Genomic DNA, 23,368 nt, shown 5'->3' on the forward strand with positions numbered 1-23,368 from the left:
CTAGTGGTCCTGAAATGATAGGGTTCTGTATCTCAACTCACAAGTTGCTTGCAGAAAACTATCAATCATGTTTTCAACTCTGCCTCCTTCTCAGGAAGCTGGTCTTGCCCCCTCAGTTTTTCTGCAAGCAAGTTCAGAAGTGCTTCTGATCTGCTTTGCAGCTTTATTCTTTTTGGTTATTTTTCTCAGTGTTCGTTTGGATGCCTGGTGCCCAGAGGTTCCCACTTGTTGGGACCTCCACCTGGGAGAAGGCGCAAGCCCACGTGGCAAAGGTCTGCTGCTAGCAAGATCAGCCCTTGGAGACACCTAGCTAGCCAGCCTTCTTTTTATTCTTTTTGAGCTCAGGGGCTGCCCCCTGTATAGCTGCTTGCCTCCCTGATTTACTGAGAATCTTGAGCACAGGCTGTTTGGCTCCTTCCCGTCTCAGCGTGGTCCTCCTCCATTCCTCCCCCCCTTTTCTGGCGCTGTCTTTCAGGGGTTGAGGCTGTTTGACCTCAGTCCAACTGGTACCCAGAAGACCAGGTTCAGCCAGTGAATCTGTGAGACAGATTTCTTCTCCATTGATTTAATCTGAAATCCTATGCCAAAGCAGGCAGGCACCACAAGGCACAGTGAGTAGGACTATTGTAGCATATGGAGAAAATTGGGGGGTCCCCAAAAGTTGAATTTAAAGTTTTCTGACCACAGAACTGAGGTTCCTCCCATCTCTAAACCCCCCTTTCTCTGTGGTTTTATCCTTTCAGAAAGGTCTCCACAGGCCTTTTTTGCATGATTTTTCTGGTGGCAGCCATCTTGGATTTTAATCAATCTTTTTTTTTCTGCAGTCTCCATCTGCCTTAAAACCCCTCAGTTTCACTTAAAATTGATAGAGATGGGCTCTCCAGGCTTTTTTACCTCTTTATCATGCCAAGACTGCGCTGGATGGATGACTGAGGAACTGAGAGGATTAAAAAAACCAACAAACCAACAAGAGATAATGCATAGGAAAATCCCCAGGACCATACAGTCTGGTTTGTCTCTGCTTGTTAACAGGACATACGAGTAGCTATGAGCTCTATAGTTAATGCTGGTTGCAAAAGTTTGGATGTTATAATGTTGATTATTATGTTTGTTACAGAGCAGAACAGAATTGTAGTGTTGGGGATTTTCCCTATTTCCTTCCTTCCAGTTATGTCTTGTATTACAGTGCTACTTGATTGCTTTTGTACGAACTGAGGGAGCAGGAGCAGCTCCTTGGGAAGGAGGCAGAATTGAAAACATGATTGACAAGCAACTTGCGAGTTGAGATATGGAACCCTATCATTTCAGAACCACTAGACACATCTACAAGAAAAAGATGACCGAGATAAGAACCTAATCTTTCTTTAGTTTTCATTTTTTGTTCTGCTTTGTTTTGAAGGCAAAGTGCTGCTGTGGCCAGCAGTAATTCACAAATTTATGAAAAGACATTGGAACAGTCCTTGGGATTTGCTAATCCATCCACAGTTGAATTCCTGCTAGGGAAGCTGGGAATAAGTGAATCTGACCCACCATCGCTGATGAGGGGCCTGCAAAGGTAGCTTTTTATTTAGGAACTTTTGTATTGCCGTGAGAAACAAAGACTGGAGTATAGCATTATGGCTTGAAGTTAGATCCTTTAAGGGGGGTGGGGGAGGGGGCAGGTTGCCACAGTATATGACAATTTATTTTCTTTATAATGCCTGCATCATTTCTGCCTTTTATAAATAATATAGAGTAGAATGCAATGTTTTTATATTGCCGACAAAATATTTTTTTAATATAACTTTTTTAACCATAAAATATATATTCAACGAAGAGCCTTCACATCCATACGCTCGGGAAAGCCCTGTTGGCTCCACCCACTTTGATATGTTTGCATCAGAGGGGTAGTACCAACAGGGCCTCACGAGTGGATAGACTCTAAGGCTCTGCGTCAGTTAAGCTAGCGTCAGTGCCGGGCCTTGTATAGATTCTGGACTGCCTAACAGGCAGCGAGAGGGTGGCAGAAGACAGAGGGCTCTTCATCGCTGGAGTTAGCTTGGTGTTGCCTGGACTGTGGGACCACCCTGGCTGACCGGCTTCCCTCCCCAAGGTTTAGCTTCGCTCCCCTCTTTCTTCCCTTCAATCCTTCGCACCTCTCTTCCCTCTCTCCCTCCACCTAACCCATAGCCAGGGTTCTCTCTCCTCTCTAGGCCCTGACCCTTTAATCTCCCTCCCAACCCCACGATCTCCCCCAGGTGCATAGATGTTACTCCATTGCAGTATATCAAGCAACAAATAAACTTGGAATTAAAGCTGGAAGTTCCTCCAGCTTCTTCTCAATGCTCCGATATGAACAATTCTCTGGTGCCAATCGTGTTTTTTCCCTGGCATCCGGACATCACTAAGCTGGTCACTGACCACTAGAAGTCGCCTTCACGTAACTAAAACTGTGGCCAAGCTCTGTCCGATGGCACCAGATTTCAGCTCTTGTACAGGCTTCCCCCATGGCCCATGCGAGGTTGAGTCATTCGCAGGATTGTGAGGTACCTGGTGGTCCAGCGGGGGTCTTTATAGGAGTGTGGCCCTCTCGCTCTTGCCTCCATGTGGCTGTCTTCTAAAATGGTTGCCGTCACCTTTTGTGGCTACTCACGGCACTTCCTGTAGTACCGCGAGCTGTCGTGAGAGGTTGTGGCAGCTATTTTAGAAGGCAGCTGTGAGGAGGCAGGAGCGAGAGGGCCATGTTCCTGCCATGAAGACACCCCCCCCCTCGCTGGACCACCAGGTACTTTGGTAGGCCCAGAGAGGGGGGAATCATGGGGTTGGGAGGGAGATTAAAGGATCAAGGCCTGGAAAGCCGTAGCCACATGGCAAAAGAGCTGCTTGTTGCTCACGAGCTGCAGGTTGCCAACCCCTGCCATAGCCAAAGAAGATATGGCCTTTAGTATGGAAGAGTTGCAGAGGGGCTTCATCTTCCCCCCCCACCACTCATCCAGGTACTGCTCCTGTAAATCCCACTTTTATATGGACTGGTGTGGCAGGATGAAAAGGAAGGCGGAATTTATTTTCACCTGTTAATTTTCACCAGTAGCATAGTTGTGGCGTATATATGAAAGTTGGAAAAAGTGTGTTTTCTGAAAATTTAATAAAGGTTTGGAACTTTAAAAAAAAAATACCTGTTTCTTTGAATCTAGCCACCCTGCTCCAAGGTCCACCTTGGAAGACAGGTACAGGTTTTAGGGTTGCTGTCTGACTCCTACTAATTCTCAAGGTATATCTATGGATAAAATTCTTCAGTAGGTCAATTATGGATCTGTGCAGTGGTTGCTCTTGAGTCGCTGGTTTTTTTTTAAATTGATCTGCTTTGGTAATTATATTCAAAGATTTACAAGCCAGCACCAGCTCCTTATAGTGGTGATTTCACTGGTTGAAATCAGTACCTTGACTGCCATCTGCTGGTAGGAAGGAACACAACCCATTTGTCTGGATTGGTATGCCAGGATTCAAGGAAAGGAAATTAACAGGTATGAATAAATTTCACCTTTTGAACAATGGCTGATTACAAAAAATTGTAATAAGAAACATTTATAACTTCTTTAATAATTATACACGATGTGTTAGTAGTAACCATTGTCCAAATACTTAGATAAACCTATATCCTACATCTGGCATTTTTTGTAATGTGTGACCTTGCCTGCTTGTTTTATTTTTTTGTGGTGGGGGTAATTTTAAACTTTTATATTGCTCATCTCTTCATCTAGGGATATTTCTTTTTTCTCCGGACACACTATGGCTGAGAATTAAAACTGGAACATATGACCGTTTACTTTTTTTTTTTTTTATATCTATACAGGACACATTTCAATGACGAGGATTATGCTTCTACATTACGGAAAAAACAATCTGCTTCTTGGGCATTGAAATGGTACGTAAAGCTCTCAGTTCCTCCTTTTTGATAATGCACATGCCCACATGCTGCGTTTTATTAGAAAAGACCTGCGGCAGTGCAGCCATACTCTGCTTCATGCGGTGGTACCCCTCTGACCTGCTTCCTGTGATGCTCATTAGCCCTGCAACTGTCTTGTTTAGATTTATCCCATGTTGGGCTAGGGCAGGGGTGGGCAATCCTTTTGACTTGTGGGCCACAATTGGTTCTTAAATTTGACAGAGGGGCCAGACCAAGAGCATCTTTTTATCCCTCCATCCCTCTGTGCAGCAGAACCCTTGCCCAGCTTCTATCCTTCCCTCCCTCCCTCCCCTCGTGCAGCAGAACCCTTGTCCAGCTTCCGTCCTTCCCTTCCCTCTCTCCCTCCCATCCCTTGTGCAGCAGAACCCTTGCACACCTGCCCCAGCCAAACAGCCGAACCCTCGCTGACCCTCCATCCTTCCCTCCCATCCGAACTCCGCCAACCGCGAGCCCTACATAACTCCCTCCAGAGCAGCGTTGGGCCGGCAGCACTCTAAACGGGCTGCTTCATGGCCTTCTCTCGTCTGGGCCTTCCGTGTGCCATGTTACTGACGACATCATCAGTAATTCGGCAGAGGAAATTCCCTGACAAGAGAAGGCCGCGAATAAACCTGTTTAGAGCGCTGCCGGCCTGACGCTGCTCTGGAGGGAGGTATGTAGGGCTCGCGGGGTTCAGATGGTTAGTGGGCCGGATTAAAAAACTAAACGGGCCGGATATGGTCCGTGGGCCGTAGTTTGCCCATGTCTGGGCTGGGGTGACTGGAAAGCAGGAAATTTTGTTGCATCTCGTGCAAAATGACATTCCCTTCTCCACCACTAGATCTGTATTGAATAGCGTATCTTATTATTCAGCTGAATAGGAATGATGCAAAATAGTATTGAGCTAAATATGAATAATGGGCATTGAGCTTTAACATAACAAATAAAAGACTCAACTTGAAGTTTACTTCAGTAGGATTTAGCACAGTGGTACCCTGGATTATTCATATTCAAATTTAAATCACTGTATAATGTATTTGGGGCACTAGTTGGGGCCAAATTGAATATGAATATTTGGTACAGCCCTACTCCCAACCAGAATCCAAATTGTTTTTTAGATGAAAAGACATGTTTTTGTTGCAAGTTGCCAAAATGTGCTTTCCTATGTGGTTGCAGGAAGAACACTGGGCCTGTGCTCCAGAAAGGTATCGGTCAAGTCTGCATAGTGATTGGTCTGTTCTGAGAAAGTGTCCAAATGCTGAAGCTTTAGCTTATGAACGAAGTATAAAACTCTTGAGTCCAGGGAGTAGCCTTGTCTTTCTCCAGACACTATTGTGCAATTCACTTTACAAGGGTATCACGCAAAAAGAATTAAGACAACTCCAAATAATTCAAATTATTACAAAATCTAGAAAATTCGACCACATTGCTCCCCTTTTGAAGAATGCACACTGGCTTTTAATTTCACATAGGATTACCCACAAGATAGCATTACTAACCTTCAAAACATGATTCTCCAAAGACTTCTCATACCCTATGCCCCTTCACAAACGCTAAGATCAAATGAGCAACACTTGTTGTCCGTCCCTTCATTGAGAGTTATTAACACATGGCGCTCTAATGTCTTCTCCGTCACAGCCCCGCAATTTTGGAACTCCCTACCAGCTTACCTCGGAGAGGAAACATCCTTAGATAGATTTAAAGAATGCCTAAAAAGTTTCATATTTAAAGACGCTTTCGGAACCTAAAGCCCTTTTAAAGGATCTCTTTGCATTTTTATCTTTTCCCAATCTCTAGACCATCCTAAATTAATATTCTTTTCTTGTCCCTTATATGGACAACCCACCCTAGTGTTTTCATCTTCCATGTTCTTCCGTCCTGTAACTACTGTAGTTCTTTCCCCTCTCTACCTTGCTCTGTGTGTTTGTCAAAAATGACAAAGACTAGTTACAGGGAAATACTTTTAAAACCAATAGGAGGGAATTTTTTTTCACTCAGAATAGTTAAGCTCTGGAATGCATTGTCAGAGGTTGTGGTAAGAGCGGATAGCATAGCTGGTTTTAAGAAAGGTTTGGACAAGTTCCTGGAGGAAAAATCCATAGTCTGTTATTGAAAAAGACACGGGGGAAGCCACTGCTTGCCCTGGATCGGTAGCATGGAATGGTGCTAGTATTTGGGATTCTAAAATCTTGTTACTCTCTGGGATTCTGGAATCTTGCTACTCTTTGGGGTTTGGCCAGGTACTAGGGACCTAGATTGGCCACCGTGAGAACGGGCTACTGGGCTTGATGGACCATTGGTCTGACCCAGTAAGGCTAGTCTTATGTTCTTATGTATTTCAGCTTCACTGCAGGAAGATTAAATACTCGGGTAGTCTAGTGCAGTGGTTCCCAGCCCCGTCCTAGAGGACCACCAGGCCAGTCGGGTTTTTGGGAATAGCCCTAATGAATGTGCATGGTGCAGATTTGCATGCCTGTCACCTCCATTATATGCAAATCTCTCTCATGCATATTCAATAGGGCTATTCCAAAAACCCAACTGGCCTGGTGGTCCTCCAGGAGGGGTTTGGGAACCATTGGTCTAGTGGACCCGCTCACCTTCCGATCTGATTTCTCCATCTGCCCCCAAATGTTTTAACACAAAACAAAATGCCTCCCTGTCTACTGACATCTCCTAACCTAAGTTTCCTCATACCATGTGGTACATCCTGGGGAGGTTTGGTAAAGGAGTCGGGGGTTGGCGGTACCACAAGACACAGTGAGATTTTTTTTGTCTATATGTGTGTGTTGATGGGGGGTGGGGGTGGGTTGTCAATTGTATGTACTTGATTTTCAGGGCTGGAAACGTACAAATAAACTTTTGTTTGGATTTAACTCGCTCCTTTTTCACTAATATTTCAAGGTGAGTTACATTCAGCTGCATTCTGACTTTTTCTCCCTAACTGACATTTTGGAATTCTTGTTTTCCGTAGCGTGAAGAGCGGGGTTGACCATTTTAAAATGGGACGTCACGTAGAGGCAATGAATGAGTACAACAGAGCCTTGGAAATAGATGCTAAAAATGTTGAAGCTTTGGTGGCTCGAGGTGCACTGTGAGTAGGTTTTTTTTACCTCTAAAACAGGCAGAATTCCCATGAAAGTGTTTATTGGGAAATAGCAGCATCGATTTCTGGGGTTTATTATTTTATTATTTATGTATTTGGCTCATTTTTATGATGATCGTGTGCTTTTGTATATTATTTCTTATTGTACTCTGCCTAGAACCGAAATTAAATTAAATTCTAGTGGTACATACCTGTGACCTGCCAGGCGCAAGTGTTGTGTGTTTTGTAACCCATTTGATGAAAGTTTTTTGAATGAGGCAATCACATCTTTCTTTTCTTCAAATGACTTTGTTTGCATGAATGTGCAAATGCAGTATTTACTTGCATTCCATGATAAAACATAAATCTCTATTACTTTCCTTCTGTTTTAGCTACGCCACAAATGGAAGCTTAAATAAAGCAATAGATGATTTTGAAGTTGCATTAGAAAACTGTCAAACTCATCGAAATGCAAGGAAATACCTTTGCCAGACTCTTGTCGTACGAGGAGGGCAGTAAGTAGTGAAAGTGCATTTTTATTTCATGCTTGGTGCAATTTAACCTTCTGTCTCTTAGATAATGGTCTTAATGTCAGAACACATCATAACACCTCATACTATACGAAGGGGTGCTGAAATGTTATCTGCCCAACTAATTTCCTAAATTCTGAGTGTTGCCACTGTAGCTGAAGAGTGCTATTTTATTTTGCAAATTGCCAATTTGCAGAATCATAATGCTATGTTTTGACATTGTTTCAGATCATTGATTGAACCATGTCAACGAAAAGTGTGGAATTTTCAAATGTGGGACTCTGAGCCGTCATGAAGTTCCTATTCCTGCAGAAGAAAACTCCAAAGGAAATCCATGAATGTTATTGAGTGACAAATGTTTTACTACTTGGGATCTGGGTTGGCCACTGTTGGAGCAGGATACTAGGCTTGATAAACCTTTGGTCTCTCCCAGTATGGCAATTTTTATGTTCTTATCATACTCCACAGTGAAGAAGTAGTGTGCAAACTTTTAGCGTGGAAATTTTGAGACTGAAGATGCAGCGAGGCATTGACCAGACTGGCAGCCTGAAGATCTGTATTGCTCCATGGTGTGACCTCATCTGGAGTATTGCATTCAGTTCTAGTCTCCTTATCTCAAGAAAGATATAGCTGCACTAGTAAAGGTTCAAAGAAGAGCAACCAAGATGATAAAGGGTATGGAACTCCTCTCGTCTGAGGAAAGACTAAAACGGTTAGGGCTCTTCAGCTTGGAAAAGAGACGGTGAGGAAAGACTAAAATGGTTAGGGCTCTTCAGCTTGGAAAAGAGACGGTTGAGGGGAGATATGATTGAAGTCTACAAAATCCTAAGTGGAGTAGAACGGGTACAAGTGGATCGATTTTTCATTCCGTCAAAAATGACAAAGACTAGGGGACACTTGATGAAATTACAGGGAAATACTTTTAAAACCAATAGGAAGAAATATTTTTTCACCCGGAGAATAATTTAACCTTGAACACATTGCCAGGGGTTGTGGTAAGAGTGGTTGGTTTTAAGAAGGATTTGGACAATTTCCTGGAGGAAAAGTCCATAGTCTGTTATTGAGAAAGACATGGGGGAAGCCACTGCTTGCCCTGGATTGGTAGCTTGGAATGATACTACTCTTTGGGTTTTTGCCAGGTACTAGTGACTAAGATTGGCCACCATGATGATGTTTTACTGGGCTTGATGGACTATTGGTCTGACCCAGTAAAGCTATTCTTATGTTCTTATGTAAAGACATAATTGACATCCTTCTATTACAGTTGACAGATAGGGTGTATTCACCTATCGTCTGGAATCCTTTGCCCTTCTACTACTAAAAAAAATATCGAGGTGAAAACCTAATTTCCCCTTTAAAAGATGAGTATTTGATTCTTCTCAATTTTATAAAATTGAAAAATTAAAATTAGTCAAATGTTTTCTTGATAATTTGTACTGATGACAATTATGCTGTGTAAAGCTCTATGAAAGCATGACACTTCTGAAGGTCTGGGATATTTACAAGATTTTTGTCTAGTAAGAATGGTGAATTACATTTCATAAAATGTAATGTAATGTAATTTATTTCTTATATACCGCTACATCCGTTAAACATGCATGTAAATCACAATTGCACATCGCAGGAGTGCCTATGCAGATTGCATAAAAGCATGCCTATTCTTTTTGGAAACCGATGCCTTTTTGAATTTCAGGTTAGAGGAGGAAGATAAGCTGTTAAATGCTGAAAGTTATTACAAGAAAGCTTTGACAGTGGATGAGACCTTTCAGGAAGCAGAAGATGCACTGGTGAAACTCCGTCAGCGCATACAGGTGACCCTTTATTGTCTCTTAATATCAGTCTTGCTCATACCATTTCCTGCAGAAAAGAAATCTGAGGCCCGATATTCAGGACTTAGTCTGGGTAGGAACAGCTTTATCCAGATAATGCAACAGAACATCCTCTTTGACTGCTTTGGCACTGTCTGCCTAGTGCCGTGGTAATCGGGGGTGGGGGTGGGGGTTAGATTTTCGGGCTAGCTGATTAGCAGTGATATTTGGTCCTCTAATTGGATAACTACCCATATAAAATCAGGGCAGCAAAAAGAATGTCCCAAATTTGTTGGGTTAGTTGACCAGGTATCGGTCTGAATATCGCTGGTACATGGATAAATGCCGATGGCCAAATTATACATCAAAATTCACTGTTGGCTGGTATCTGGATATTGGCCCTGAAAATAACCAGCCACTATATTGTGTGTTTTTTTTTTGTTTTTTTTGGGGGGGGGTTGTTTTAAGTCAGATGCTGACTGCTGCAGATGAATATTGGGGGCAAGATTTTTCAGGGTACTTAGTAGGGGCAGCCCAAAGAAATTACAGAGACCAAGGGATTAAAAAACTGATTTTAACATCAAAGCACCAACTCAACCGACATGGGCTGGTTTTGCTGTTAACTGCCAGTGTCAGAGGTCAAATAATATGTTGAAACATAAACAGAAATTATAAGCATAAAAATATATATTTGCAATGGCAGTAGAACATACATGTAATGACAAAGAGTCATTCAACAAATCAAACTCTCCCTTCCTTCCAGAAAAGGAATTAAAGGAGTTAAGATCTTTAGTCAATCTTTGGCTTTTAAATTTTCGCAACTATGGTATGAACTCCCCTTAACTCTGAGGAGCCCCCAGTCCTTTTCAATCTTTTCGTAAATGTCTAAAAACTTTTCTATTTGCTAAACATTTTGAAAATTAATTTCTTTTGAAACCTTTGTTTTTACTTTCTTCAGTTTTTAATTGTTGTAAACCGAGTCGATCTTCCTTTGGTTGTTGACCCAGTATATAAAGTTAAGCTTTAGTTTAGTTTAGCTATCTATTACAGATAATGAAGACAAAAAAACTGATTTAATCTAAGATACGGCATTTAACTAGCAAGGTAAAAATGATAAGCACTTTTTTTTTTTAATTATTATTTTTATATGCCCCCACAAGTATTGTCACATGCCCTCCCTCCCCAAAGAACACCAGCGCCACTATCCTGCCACCCCTAAGTTGACCAGTGCTGTTGCCCTCCATGTGCATCCCTCCCCCCAGCTGACATCGCGCTTACCCATCAGCTCTTGAAGAAAAAAAGCTGCTGCCGCCGCCATTGCTCTGTGTTGATCCGAAGCGGGGCCTTGAGCATCTGCCTGTTCCCAACCCCTCCGAGATGCTCGGATATTCTCAGAGGGGGCGGGAGCTGTCAGGCCTTGGGCAAGCGCAGATGCTCAAGGCCCTGCACTGGGTCAACACCTGACATTGGTGGCAGCAGCTTTTTCTTCAAGAGCTGATGGGTAAGCGCGATGTCAGCTGGGGGAGGGTTTCGCATGGAGGGCAACAGCATGGGTCAACTTAGGAGTGGCAGGAGAACATAAGAGTTGCCGCTGCTGGGTCAGACCAGTGATCCATCGTGCCCAGCAGTCCGCTCACGCGGCAGCCCTCTGGTCAAAAACCAACGCCCTAACTGAGACTAGCCCTACCAGCGTACGTCCTTGTTCAGCAGGAACTTGTCTAACTTTGTCTTGAATCCCTGGAGGGTGTTTTCCCCTATGTTCATGTTTCGACTCAGGAATCGCTGGAGACTTTTCAGCAGTTAATCATCTGAGTTGACAGATTGGCCCTTGCTTTGCCTTGCTGTTTTTGTCCCTGAGACATCCTGATTACAGCCCGACAGGCCCTTAATGATGTTTTATTTCTGATGCAACTCACTTTAGCTTGACAGAGATCCTGTAGAAATATGAGTTTAGATTTACAGTCTACTAAGGCTATCAAATTTCTGAGAAGTGCAGATGCTTTTGTTGATTCTGAGATTTGACTTTAAGACTGTTTGTCCTACCATAATTTCTATTTTCCTGTAATACTGATGATATGTTTTTTTTGTTTTTCTGTGCATTTTCTCCTGAATTGGACCATTGCTGCTGTAACTGTGATACCTGTCATTGCTCACCATAAACTACAACGTGGATCGTTAATGATATAAACTACAATTCCAATGGGAATGGGATGAACTTTAAAACTGGTTTGTATGGTAACACGTCCACCACACTACTTATTAATGAATATTATAAATGTGGATTTGTCATCTGCATTCTGTTTTAAATATATATTGCATTCATCCTTTTTATAATGTTAAACATATTTACAAAAATTTCATATCTATATAAATCAATTTTATAATTTTGCTATTTCTGTTTTGGCCATCTAAACCTTTGTGGGCACCACATGTGCTCTTCTGGGTATGCATAACATTGCAATGGGTTGCACATTTTTATAAACGGGCTATATACTGCAACATGGTCTTCAAACCAATTCTGATCATCCTTATGCTTTAATGCCAAACTTCTGCACATTGAACTTGTGAATATACTTTCTGGATTTCGGATCCATGTTTACCTTTTGGGGTGGGGGTTTTATTTAATGCTCGATGGCGATTTGTTTGTTTGTTTAATTATGTGATATTTGATGGCTGGGGTTAAAAAAGAAATCTTTGGAAAAAAGAGAAAAACAAGCAGAAAGACAAGCTGAAAAGGAAGACAAACAGAAACAAAAGAGAGTAGAAACAAGTGCAGAAAAACTGCGTAAGCTGTTAAAAGAAGAAAAAAGGTAAACGTCCCTTTTTTCATGAAATCATCTTATAGTGACTTGAGCCAGCAATGAGAGGTACATTTGTACACCAGCAGGATGCATCAGCTGTGGAAGTGGATAATGCAAAGGCATATACAGTCAAACCTCGGTTTGCGAGTAACCCGGTTTGCGAGTGTTTTGCAAGATGAGCAAAACATTCTCGCAAAACGTGTCTCGCAAACCGAGTGTTGACTCGATTTGCGAGCACCCCCCGATAACCGGCATCGCTCCCCCCCGCTCGCAAAGGGCCCCCTCCCGCTCAAATCGGCTGAGAGGGTGAATTAGAAGGGCTTGAGCATGCGCAAATGCATGCTCAAAGCTGGCAGAGACTGGGAAGAAGATCTTCAAGCGGCACCGGCACTTGTGGGCTGCGTGCCGGTGCCAAAGGGGGGGTGAGTTAAAGTTGGTCGGGCGGGGGGTTCCTGTTCTCGCGGGGGGGGGAGGGGGGGTGCTGATTCAAGCGGGGGGGGGCCTTTGCGAGCGGGGGGGGAGCGGTTCTCGTGCTGGTGCCAGATGGGGGGGTGAGTTAAAGTTGGTCAGGCGGGGGGTGCCGGATCACGCGGAGGGGGGGGGAGCAGCGCCCTGGCCTCGGGGGGGTGGTTGGGGGGGTGGGAACGTATCAAAGCGAGTTTCCATTATTTCCTATGGGGAAACTCGCTTTGATAAACGAGCATTTTGGATTACGAGCATGCTCCTGGAACGGATTATGCTCGTAATCCAAGGTACCACTGTATTAAAAAGCCACAGGAAAACCTAAAAAGCTTTTTCTGGCATACTCTTGACTTGGGTCCCTGCTGCCATTGTAGGGATCCCCTCAGCCCAGTTTTATTTCTGGTTTTCATCACTCAGTGTGATTAGGGGGGGGGGGAGAATATATATATTAAATTTATGGCTATCAGTTGATAAAAACACAAGACTGACAAATATGAAAGATGCTTTTGTCCGCCTTAGCGCTGACTTGCTTCTATTGGGGTTTGTGGGAAGATATTTGATAGATTCTGCTTTTTTTTAATTATTATTTATTTATAATTTTACAATAAGTATCAAGCATAACTTGTACAGAAAGCAAAATCCAAGCCAAGAACTTATCAATATAGGAAACATATAATCAAAAGTAAATCAAACAAATCTGCTTAAATTTCAGTTCAAGTCCTCATTGAGATCCAAAATGTAACCTAAAGCGAGATTTTTAATTAACAATATGTAAAGAAGTAAAGGACAACTAGTTATACTGAGCGCGAGGGTGCCCCATAAATATTCTATCTCGGGCTTGTCTTTATCCCCAAGCTACATCACCCCTCACTTTATCCTAAACCACAACTATAAGACCTCCCGCAAAATCCAACTCTTGGCCTACCCCTCCCTAAAACTATGCCACTCAAAAAAATTCCTTGACAAAACCTATGCCTTCCAAGCTGCCAAACTAAACCCTTGGCTGGCCCAAATGGTCCTCAAAGCCCACAACTACCTCGACTTCAGAAAAACACTTAAAACCCACCTATTCCGAGAGCAAGACCCTTAAAGTCCCTAATGCCCCTTCCTTCAATCCTCCTCCTCCCTCCTACCGAAAATTCTCCCCCCCGTCTCCCCCCTCTCCCCCCTTCTTCCTCCTTGTAGTTCGTAAATCTATGATCAATTTGGAAGGTAACCACTTGTAACCACTTTTTCCTTACTATTCGCAACTCTATGATCAATTTGGTATGTACCCATTTGTAACTTCTTTCTCCTTGCTGTTCGAAACTCTATGATCAATTTGGCATGTAACCTCTTGTAATTTGTTCTAACCAATGTGAACCGCCTAGAACTCTTCTGGGTATGGCGGTATACAAAAATAAAGTTATTATTATTATTTTATCTTTCTCCTTTTCCAGGCATGACAACTATAGAAACGTTGTCAACTGGAAAGGTTCAAAGAAAACATATTTCTTTGAGGAATAATGCACAATACATTTACATGGATGTAGAAGATAAAACGACGCCCCTAGGGCCAACACTCCCGGTTTTAAAAGTAAAAATTCTCTACAACGCCTCTGGGTATCTCTAGCCAAGTCTGGATACATTTGTATTTTCATTCCAAGAAATTGTTTCTGCTTGTTTTTGAAGAAAAGTCTCAATAGCCAGTTCTTATCTGGTGCCAAAGCTACTGTTAATAGTAAAGTTGCTGGTATCGCTATTTCCTTATCGGAAGTTCCAATAAGGTGGATACATTCATATTTTCTTATATAATTCCTTGCTGTTGTTTTTGTTTCTGTTGATTATTAGGGAGATAGTAAACTTCAGCAAGTGGAGGTATCATCTCCGTTATTTCTAAAATTTCTAGCATGTATTTCTTCAACGTTTCCCTAGGCGTTACCATCTGAACCCTAGGAAAATTCACTAATCTTAAATTATTACTATGAGAAAAATTATCAAAAGATTCAAGCTTCCTTCTGAGATTAGTAGGGTCTTTAGATTCTGCTTTTAAGAAAGAACGTGAACTGTTTGTGTGGTTCTTGTTGCTCATTATCACGGTGTTCTTCAGGTCGGTTTTGGTTCCTCCTTTTTAATCTTTATCCTAGGACAAGCAGGCAGCATATTCTCACATGTGGGATGACATCATCCATGGAGCCTGGTGCTATACTAGGCTCCGTGGATGATGTCATCCCATGTGAGAATATCTGCCTGCTGTTATGCTCTTTATAGTCCATTAGCAGCCTTGGTTGAAACATTTATTCTCCCCCCCCCCTGTTTACAAAACCGCGCTAGTGACTGCCATTGTGATAACTGCCCTGAAGCCCATAGGAGGTAAGTTTTTTTTTTTGTTTTTTTAAACTGTTTTTGGCACTAAAACACTGCTAGAGTAGCCATCTTGGATTTCCAATTTTTTTTCCCAAAGTTCTCCAGCTCCTTCAAATCACCTTGTTTTACCTCAAAACTGGCAGGGATGGAGTCCTCATGCTCTTTTACCCCTAATTCATGCTAGATTTGTGCTGGATGGATGCCGGAAAAGTACCTTTGCACCACATGCCACAGAGCACACGAAGGGAGGGGGGATGGAAGAATTGGACTGAGGATCCTTCGGGAGGTCTGTTTACTGGAAGAAAATCCTTCCCAGAGTCCCGGAACAGCGGCATACCTAAGTGTAAGAGTATGGAAGCCACAGAGCTCAAGAGACGTAAGGTGCAGTTACCTAAAGGAGACTCGGGGCTGCTTAGAAACATAGAAAAATGACGGCAGAAAATAGCCCACCAAGTCTGCCCATACCAAAATACCCGCCCTCCTGACTTTACTCCCCTAGAGATCCCACGTGAATATCCCATTTTCTCTTAAAATCTGATACGCTGCTGGCCTCAGTCACCTGCAGTGGGATTTCGTTCCAATGATCCACCACTCTTTCGGTGAAGAAGTATTTTCTCCTGAATTTGTTCATTTGATGTGGAGTGCTTATTTGGAGAGCCAGGATCCTCATCTGAGGTCTGTCAGCGAGTCAGGGGTCACGCATAGGGGCTTGGACTCCCAGGGTGCCTCAGGGTCAATGGCAGAGGCTGACCAGGATCTGATGTACCTTTCTGACAAGGATTCGGAAGACGAGGGGGTCAGTCTGAATGCCCTTGCTGCTACAGAGCCAGTCTTCCCTGCTGGGTGATATAGGATCACAAACAGGAGCAAGTAAGCAGGAAGCAATGGCGGCCCTTGACCCACAGTACACTGGCTGTTCAAGCCATCGGCGCTATTAAAGTTGCAGTGGAAGTTGCAGTTAGACTCCCAGCAGGCTCCTTCCACTGAATGTTCTATCCTAAGCAGAGTGAGAGTGCAGCCCATGTCCTTTCTCTGGCATCCTGATATGAGTGTTTTAGTCATGGAGCACTGGGATGATCCTGAGGGCTGTTTAAAGGTAGCCAAAACATTGTCTAGGCTGTATCCTATGGCACAGGAGAATCCTAAGGTGGATTCCTTGATTTCTCAGGTAACCAAGCACACGTCCCTGCCAAGTGAGGGAGGCATATTAAAGGATCGCAGAGCTGATGTGGTATTTAAAAGGCAGTTCGAAGCTATGGCCTTAGGGATCAAAGCAGCTGCAGCAGCCTCTTTTGTGGCACGCGCTTGTCATACCAACATGTATGAGCTCGCCCTGACAGAGGACAAGCCTTTGCCCTAGCTTATGCTAGCAGGGGTGGATTATGAAGCCGATGTTCTCTATGACATCATCAAAGTCATGAGCAAAGTCTCAGCTTATTCCATTTCAGCTTGCAGAATGCTCTGGATCAGGCAATTGGCAGGAGACTCCACATCCAAGGCTACTCTCATCAGACTCCCTTTCAAAGGACAGATGTTGATCGGAAAGGGTCTGGATGATCTGATGGCCAGCATTGCATAACGAAATGCTCCCAATTCAACCTTTCAAGTCTTAAGGAGATTGAACGTCTCATCCAGAGCATCAATATTAAAGGATTGCATGCTGAATCAATCCCTCCTTTCATCATCAAACGTTACTTCACCATATTCGGTCCAAGTGTTGCAGATCCTGGACTGGATAGTGAATTTTTGAAGGAGCCAACTGGTTCCGTCCCAATCCCTGGAATACCTGGGCATGGCAGAAGGCCAGGTCTGTTTTCTAGAGGCAGACAGTCAGAAGCGTTGCACTCTTGAGAACGGACATGATGGCTAAGTTAGCTCCGCTTGCGTGGCACTACCTCCAAGTATTAGGCTCTATGTTAAGCCCCTACAGTTGTAGTTCCTTGGGCGAAGTCTCACATGCACCCTCTCCAGAGTGAACTTCTGTCTTGGTGGTCCCGACAAATGGATTCCCTTCAAATGACTCTACCATGGACTCCGGAATCTTTCTGCAGTATGCTTAGTGGCTCCATCCACAATTGTTATTACGGGGCATTTCCCTCAGAATAACTTTGTGGATGATTCTCACAACAGATTCCAGCCTGTTTGGTTGGAGAAGCCATTGCAATGGACGCCCAATCCAGGGGTGGTGATCGGCCTCCCAGAGCTTTGGGCCATTTGATTGATGTTACAAAAGCTGGAAAACAGTCTTGGAAGGACAGGTGGTCCAAGTCTTCTCGGACAATACTATAGCTGTGGCATATGTCAATCACCAAGGAGGCACTAAGAGTGTGAAGCTGAGCCTGGAAGTCCACTTATTGTTCAGGTGGGCAGAGCTACACCTACAGGCGATCTCCATGGCACATGTAGTAGGTATATATAATGTCCAGACTGATTACCTCAGAAGGCAGACCTTAGACCCGGGGGAATGGACTTTATCTGCAGCAGCATTTTAGTCTATCTTCGATGGAGTTAACCAACTTTTTATCTGATGGCTATAGCAAAGATCAAGAAGGCGGACCATTTCTTCAGTTGAAGATCGAGCCTGGAAAAGATTTTGGAAGAACAGGACAGGAGGATGTTTAGTCTTATATTATATCTCAGTATATTTTGACTATGTATGTTTTTATTGTAACCTGTTTAGGTATTAAATGGGGAAGAAATTTTTAAAATAAATAAGGTCTGGATGCCCTAGTCCAGTCGTGGCCAAAGAATGAGCTTGTGTGTCTCCTCCTTGGCCCATGATTGTGCAAATACTTCATAGAAAAGCAAACCACCCGGGGAGAGTGGTCCTCGAAGCACCGGATTGGCCATGCAGGCTGTGGTATGCGGACCTAGTATGTTTTCAGAGGGACCGGGGTCTCAGACTACAGGTGCAGTCTGATCTTCTTAGAACTGCCATAGAACTGTCCAGAATAACACACCTGTTGCACTAGAAAAAGAGATTAGATTCTTATCTTGGTAATAACTTTTCTAGTAGATAGGTGTGTCATTCAGGAACCATGCCCTGTCAGTATTTACTCTGCCTGCCTACTGTCTCAATTAAAAAGGTTGAGTCAAAACTGAGATTTTGACGTTAGTCAGTCTTTAGGAATATGAAGTATAATCTTTATTTCTATAACACATTGGGGGAATGTTTGAGCTCCATAAATATTTCTGATTGGTATGGTTATTTTGATATTTCAATTGTTCAACTAAAATGTTTTAACATATTTGTTATACTTTCAGAGCAGAACAGAGTTTTACATCAGGGAGTCTCTCCGTACTCCTGCTTAAGTGTTCCTATATAGGGCTGTTGCCTACTTTGGTACAAACTGAAGGGGTCAGCAGAATCTTCTGAAGAAGGAGGAGGAGTTGAAAACTTGGAATGGATTCTTTTTGCATGGCTCGCGAGCATGGGGAGAATACCCTACTGTCCAGAATGACACACCTAACTACTAGAAAAGATAGACAAGATATTAGCAAGGTAAGAACCTAATCTCTTTGCATTTTCTAATTTTAAGTTATTGATAGTATCGTAAACTACTTTGATATGGTCTGTCAAAGAGCAGTTAAATACATTTTGGAATAAACTAAACTAAAAACTGGATTAGTCAATAGGGAGAAAGGGTACATTTGATAGAGCTGTGCTGGTAACCTGTCTTCAAGATGTTGTAACTCTTGGATCTTCTTGCTGATAGGCTGCACCTGAACATTGGACAGTTTAAACCCTGAACTTAGGAGCCATCCATCTGTGTACATGACTTGCTCCTGCTTGTCAGTGGAAATGCATATTTCTCACCTGTACCAAGTGTATTTTGTAGAGAGCAGGTACATAATCTCTCCCACCTCACTGAGAATTACATTCCTCCTTTGAGCTGCTGAGGAAGGAGATCATCGCACACAGCAAGGGCAATGCATTACACACTGTTCTGAACTCTGGGGAAAGCTATTTATCTAAGCAATGTGTGATGTCACCCATTTATAAACACTTGATCAATTCTGCTGATGATGGAAACACTTGCTACAGGTGAATTACAAAGCTTTTTTTAATGTGTCAGATATGCTTTATAAATTTGAAGAGGTGAGTTCCAAAAACCAGTTAAGTACACTTTTTTTTTCTTTCAAAAACTGCTTTTATAGAGGGCTATATATAGGTTGTGTGAAATTTGCACTAAAAGGCATTTATTTGTAATATATATGACATTCAGTGTAAAAAGTTTTCCTATGTTGGATAGAATTCTTGAAAATAAAAGCTTGCATTTATCTAGAAAACAGGTTTTCAAACACACCTCTTAAATCACACCCTTGTTTATACCGAGGGCGTTCTGCTTGGTTGATGTAGCATGGGAAGTCTCTTGTGCAGGCCAGGAAAAGCATTTTAGGATTTTCTACTAGCTTCTAAGAAATAACTCTGTGCCATATGACATCACTCACTTATCTGGTTGATCATCCTTTTGAGCAGAGAGAACATCCACTCCAGGAAAGCAACACTGCTTTATTGCCAAACTAGCTGACAGTTTGCCCTTTTCAGATCCATCAATAGCAGACATTTTTCTACATTAGGTCTTTTGTATATTGATATGATTTGAAGGTTATCCAATTAAAAATATCTACCATTTTTTATAAAGGTTCTTTTGTTTCAGAAAAAGGAAGCCCTTTATCTTTGGATCAAAGATCACTGTCTGAACATCCACTATAGCAAATCTTAAGTATTGTTCTTCAGTCTGAAATGCTGTTCGTCACATTAAGGGCCAAATAATGCAATTTAAGTCCCTAGCACTGCTTGATGAATTCTCCCCCCTCCACACACACACACACTCCACCCCCTCCACCCTTAGAAATTATAGGTATAGGCTACATTATACCTATAATTTCTAAAAATAATATACAGTATAATCTTGTTATAACGGACTTCAAGGGACCTGGAAAAACGGTCTGTTATATCCAGAGTCCGTTATATCCAGAGTTGCATTTATTTAGGTCAACTTGAAACAACGTACAATCAATGAACAGTTCCTGCACAAGCATATCAGCAACATCAAGAACAAAACTCAACAAAACATTGGTATGGCACGAAATGATTGCAAAACCAGAACACTAAAAGATGTTCTAAAGCATTATGTCGCACTGTGCTGGAAAGAAAAATACTCTTATCTTTTTCTTCTGGGCCGCATTTTGATACTATATCATTGGCATGCCATGTGCCTTGTAGGCGGAGCCTGCATGTCCATTATAGCCGAAAAAAATTACAGCTAAAAGTGGCTCTCAGGACCAAAATAGTTGTCTGTTATATCCGAAAATCTGTTATATGTGAGTCCGCTATATCCAATGATTTTCTGTATGTTTATAATGGCACTCGGCTGGGACCAATGGACCTTATCCGCTATAGGCGAGGTTCCGTTATAAGCGAGTCCGTTATAACGAGATTATACTGTATAACCAACAAAAATTCCCACTCTTCAAATCACATTAAAAAAATCTTAATCCAGCCTAATCTAATTTCTGGGTCACTCTATGCCTAATTAAGTTCAAGGCGACTTATAATTTAGAGAATCACAAAAAGAATAGGGAGCTAGAGAGAGGAGTAACTAGAAAGTCTTGGGCGAGGTTGAGGAAAACAATATTGAGAAACACAAAACGGTCATTAGATATATAGTGGTATGAGGTACAGTCAAATGATTTAGTAACGGAGGGGGGGGAGGGAGGCTCAGGCATCTCTTTGGCTGACAGGGCTTGGATATCTCTGACAGCCATTCTAGTCTCACAGCATTTCCCTCAAATTATAATATCCTGCATCTCCTCATTGACTTCACAGTACTCAGTTTGGAAACTACAGATTTAATATAGTGGAGGCATGGCCTAGTGGTTAGAGGAGCTGCCTCAGCACCCTGAGGTTGTGAGTTTGATTCTCACTGCAGCTCCCAGTGACTCTGGGCAAGTCACGTAATACTTCATTGCCCCCAAGTGCAAAATAAGTATACAAGTCCCAGGAGATTACAGTAACATTCCCCATAATATAGGCACCTCTTTGCAAGATTATTTTACGGTTTAGTATATTCTCGAGCACAGGGGCATTGTCTGTTTCCTTCATTGTGTCCAGGGGAGGGGTCATTTTATATTGTGTTCGACACCCCCTATCATTTTGGCATGTTGGTGCTTTTGGTATTAAATGGAAAACAGTTAAAGTATTTGTTGTCACATTTAAACTGTAGAATTGCATAGCATATAAATTGCAGTTTGGGAGTATTGCTGGGGCTTCTATAAATGTGGAAAGTATTGTAGATAGTTCACAGGAGGATTCTGGGAATATTTCATAAGCTTATTGATATTTTGTAGGTTGAGAAAGAAAAGGAGAAGATCAACGTCCTCATCTTCTGCTTCAAGTGAATCCACCTCTAATGTATCGCATTCCTCCTCCTCCTCTTCCTCTTCCTCCTCCTCCTCCTCTTCCTCTTCTTCCTCCTCATCCTCTTCTGGTCACAAAAAGCACAAGAAAAGGAGGAGGACATATTCTGAGTCCTCTACCCATTCCATGAAGCGTTCATCTAATGTTTCTTCACATCAGAAAGACTACAATTCAAATGATGGATGGTACCCACCCCCTGCCAATACTTCTGCTTCTTTCCTTAACCAAAAGAAGGAGATGGAAAAATTACTAGAGCGGCAAGATAGATTAGTTTGTCAAAAGGCAGCTGTAGAACAGAAAGTAAGGAGCCGCTCTTCATCTTCAGTTGAGATCTTGGAAACCACTGGAGGTAGGTCTGAAGAGTCAAAGGGTTCTTATAACAGCTCTAAGACGTGGGCCAGTGGCAGCAGAAAGGCAAGTGATGTAAGAGCAGAGAGACTTGTATCATGCAGGAGGGATTCCACAGGTTCCTCTAATACTAAATCAGGTGAAAAACAGATGAGGGATGACAAAGAGCTGGAGGAAGGAAAAGGGCATGGAGCATCTGAGTCCAGTCATGAAAAGCATATACCTTTTTTGACTGAAAGGTATAAGCATGTCCAATACACTGAACCATATGCATCCAGTAAAAAGAAAACTCATCCGGGTGGATGTGAATTTATTCCAAATGAATATCCAAGAAAAGATCATAGAGATAGTGAAGGTAGATCGAGAGAAAATCTTAACGCTGAGGATCTTGAGGAACAAATACCACATAATCAGAAAGGATATGGTGAGACATCTGTCAAAAAAAACTTGCCCCAGAATTTGCTAAATATATTCAGTCAGATTGCTGAATTTGAGAAATTAAAAGGAAATAAACAAAAAAACAAATAAGCTGGTTAAAAATGACCTGCTTAAGCAGATCTAAACATGATCATTTGTGATGTGATTAAAAAATGTTAAACTAGTATAGGGATTCCATCATACTCTACAGTTCTTGGTTCTTTCGAAATAAGCAGTTAGCAATAGGGTGAATGGTCTATCAGTACGCCTCTGCCATGGAAAGAGGTTATCCAATTACAACTGAAGAAACTGAGGTTCAGGGAGGGGAATACTGGCCCAAGTTCACACAATGTAATGAAGGGAATCTAGTACATACAGTTCTGTTCTTTGATTGCCAGACTACAACTCTTCATAGACCATATAGTTTGTGCTATTACTCGAATAAGGTCTAGTTTTGTCAGCTGCCTCTTGGCTCTGGGCAAGAGATGATCTTCTCTTGTACAAGATCATTTTGATTGCAGTTACAAAGTAGAGAATGACACGGGGAAAAATTTGTCCCCATCCCCGCAACCGTGGTCCCCGCCCTGTTCCCACGACCACCATCCCTGTCCCCGCGACTATTATCCCCGCAGCATCCATACAAGCCTCAGTATTGCAATATTTAGCTTATTCCTTCCTTATAAATCAAAGTTCTGGCTGCTGAACTAGAGAAAGAGATGTTCAGCTGGCAGGGCTTTGTTTATAAATTTTTATCAAAACAACTAATATACTACTTTATCCTAAATCAAAAAAGAAAATACAGTGGTACTTTGGATTACGAGCATAATCCGTTCCAGGAGCATGCTCGTAATCCAAAATGCTCGTTTATCAAAGCGAGTTTCCCCATAGGAAATAATGGAAACTCACTTTGATGCGTTCCCCCCCCCCATGAGAACCGGCATTGCTCCCCCCGAAGGCCCCCCCCTGCGATCCAGCCCCCCTCCCCCCCCCCCCCCCCCGCGATTGGGCACCCCTCCGCCACGATCCGGCACCCCCCCCGATGCGATTGGGCACCCCCCGCCACGATCCGGCACCCCCCCTGACGCGATTGGGCACTCCCCCCGCCGCTTCTTACCCTCATCTGGGCACCGGCATATCCTGTGCTTGGTCCCGGTGCCCGAAGATCAGCCTCCTCTTCTGCTGGGCCTTGAGCATGCTCAGATGCTCAAGGCCCAGCAGAAGAGGA

General features: G+C 42.8%; 1 protein-coding gene across 3 annotated transcripts in view; it reads left to right on the forward strand.

Annotated features, from left to right (window-relative positions):
• Positions 1–22,834, forward strand: part of TTC14 (tetratricopeptide repeat domain 14) — a 47,619-nt gene extending 24,785 nt beyond the window's left edge. For all 3 annotated transcript variants that reach the window (XM_033959672.1, XM_033959673.1, XM_033959674.1), the window contains 7 exons: positions 1,400–1,555; positions 3,833–3,904; positions 6,897–7,016; positions 7,400–7,522; positions 9,231–9,348; positions 12,034–12,155; positions 21,309–22,834. In XM_033959672.1, coding sequence (XP_033815563.1) covers positions 1,400–1,555; positions 3,833–3,904; positions 6,897–7,016; positions 7,400–7,522; positions 9,231–9,348; positions 12,034–12,155; positions 21,309–22,254 — 1,657 coding nt within the window. In that variant the 3' untranslated portion in view covers positions 22,255–22,834. The remainder of the gene's footprint in view (positions 1–1,399; positions 1,556–3,832; positions 3,905–6,896; positions 7,017–7,399; positions 7,523–9,230; positions 9,349–12,033; positions 12,156–21,308) is intronic.
• Positions 22,835–23,368: the final 534 nt, after the last annotated feature.

Source organism: Geotrypetes seraphini, chromosome 9, assembly GCF_902459505.1.
Source record: "Geotrypetes seraphini chromosome 9, aGeoSer1.1, whole genome shotgun sequence".
Taxonomy (NCBI): Eukaryota; Metazoa; Chordata; class Amphibia; order Gymnophiona; family Dermophiidae; genus Geotrypetes; species Geotrypetes seraphini.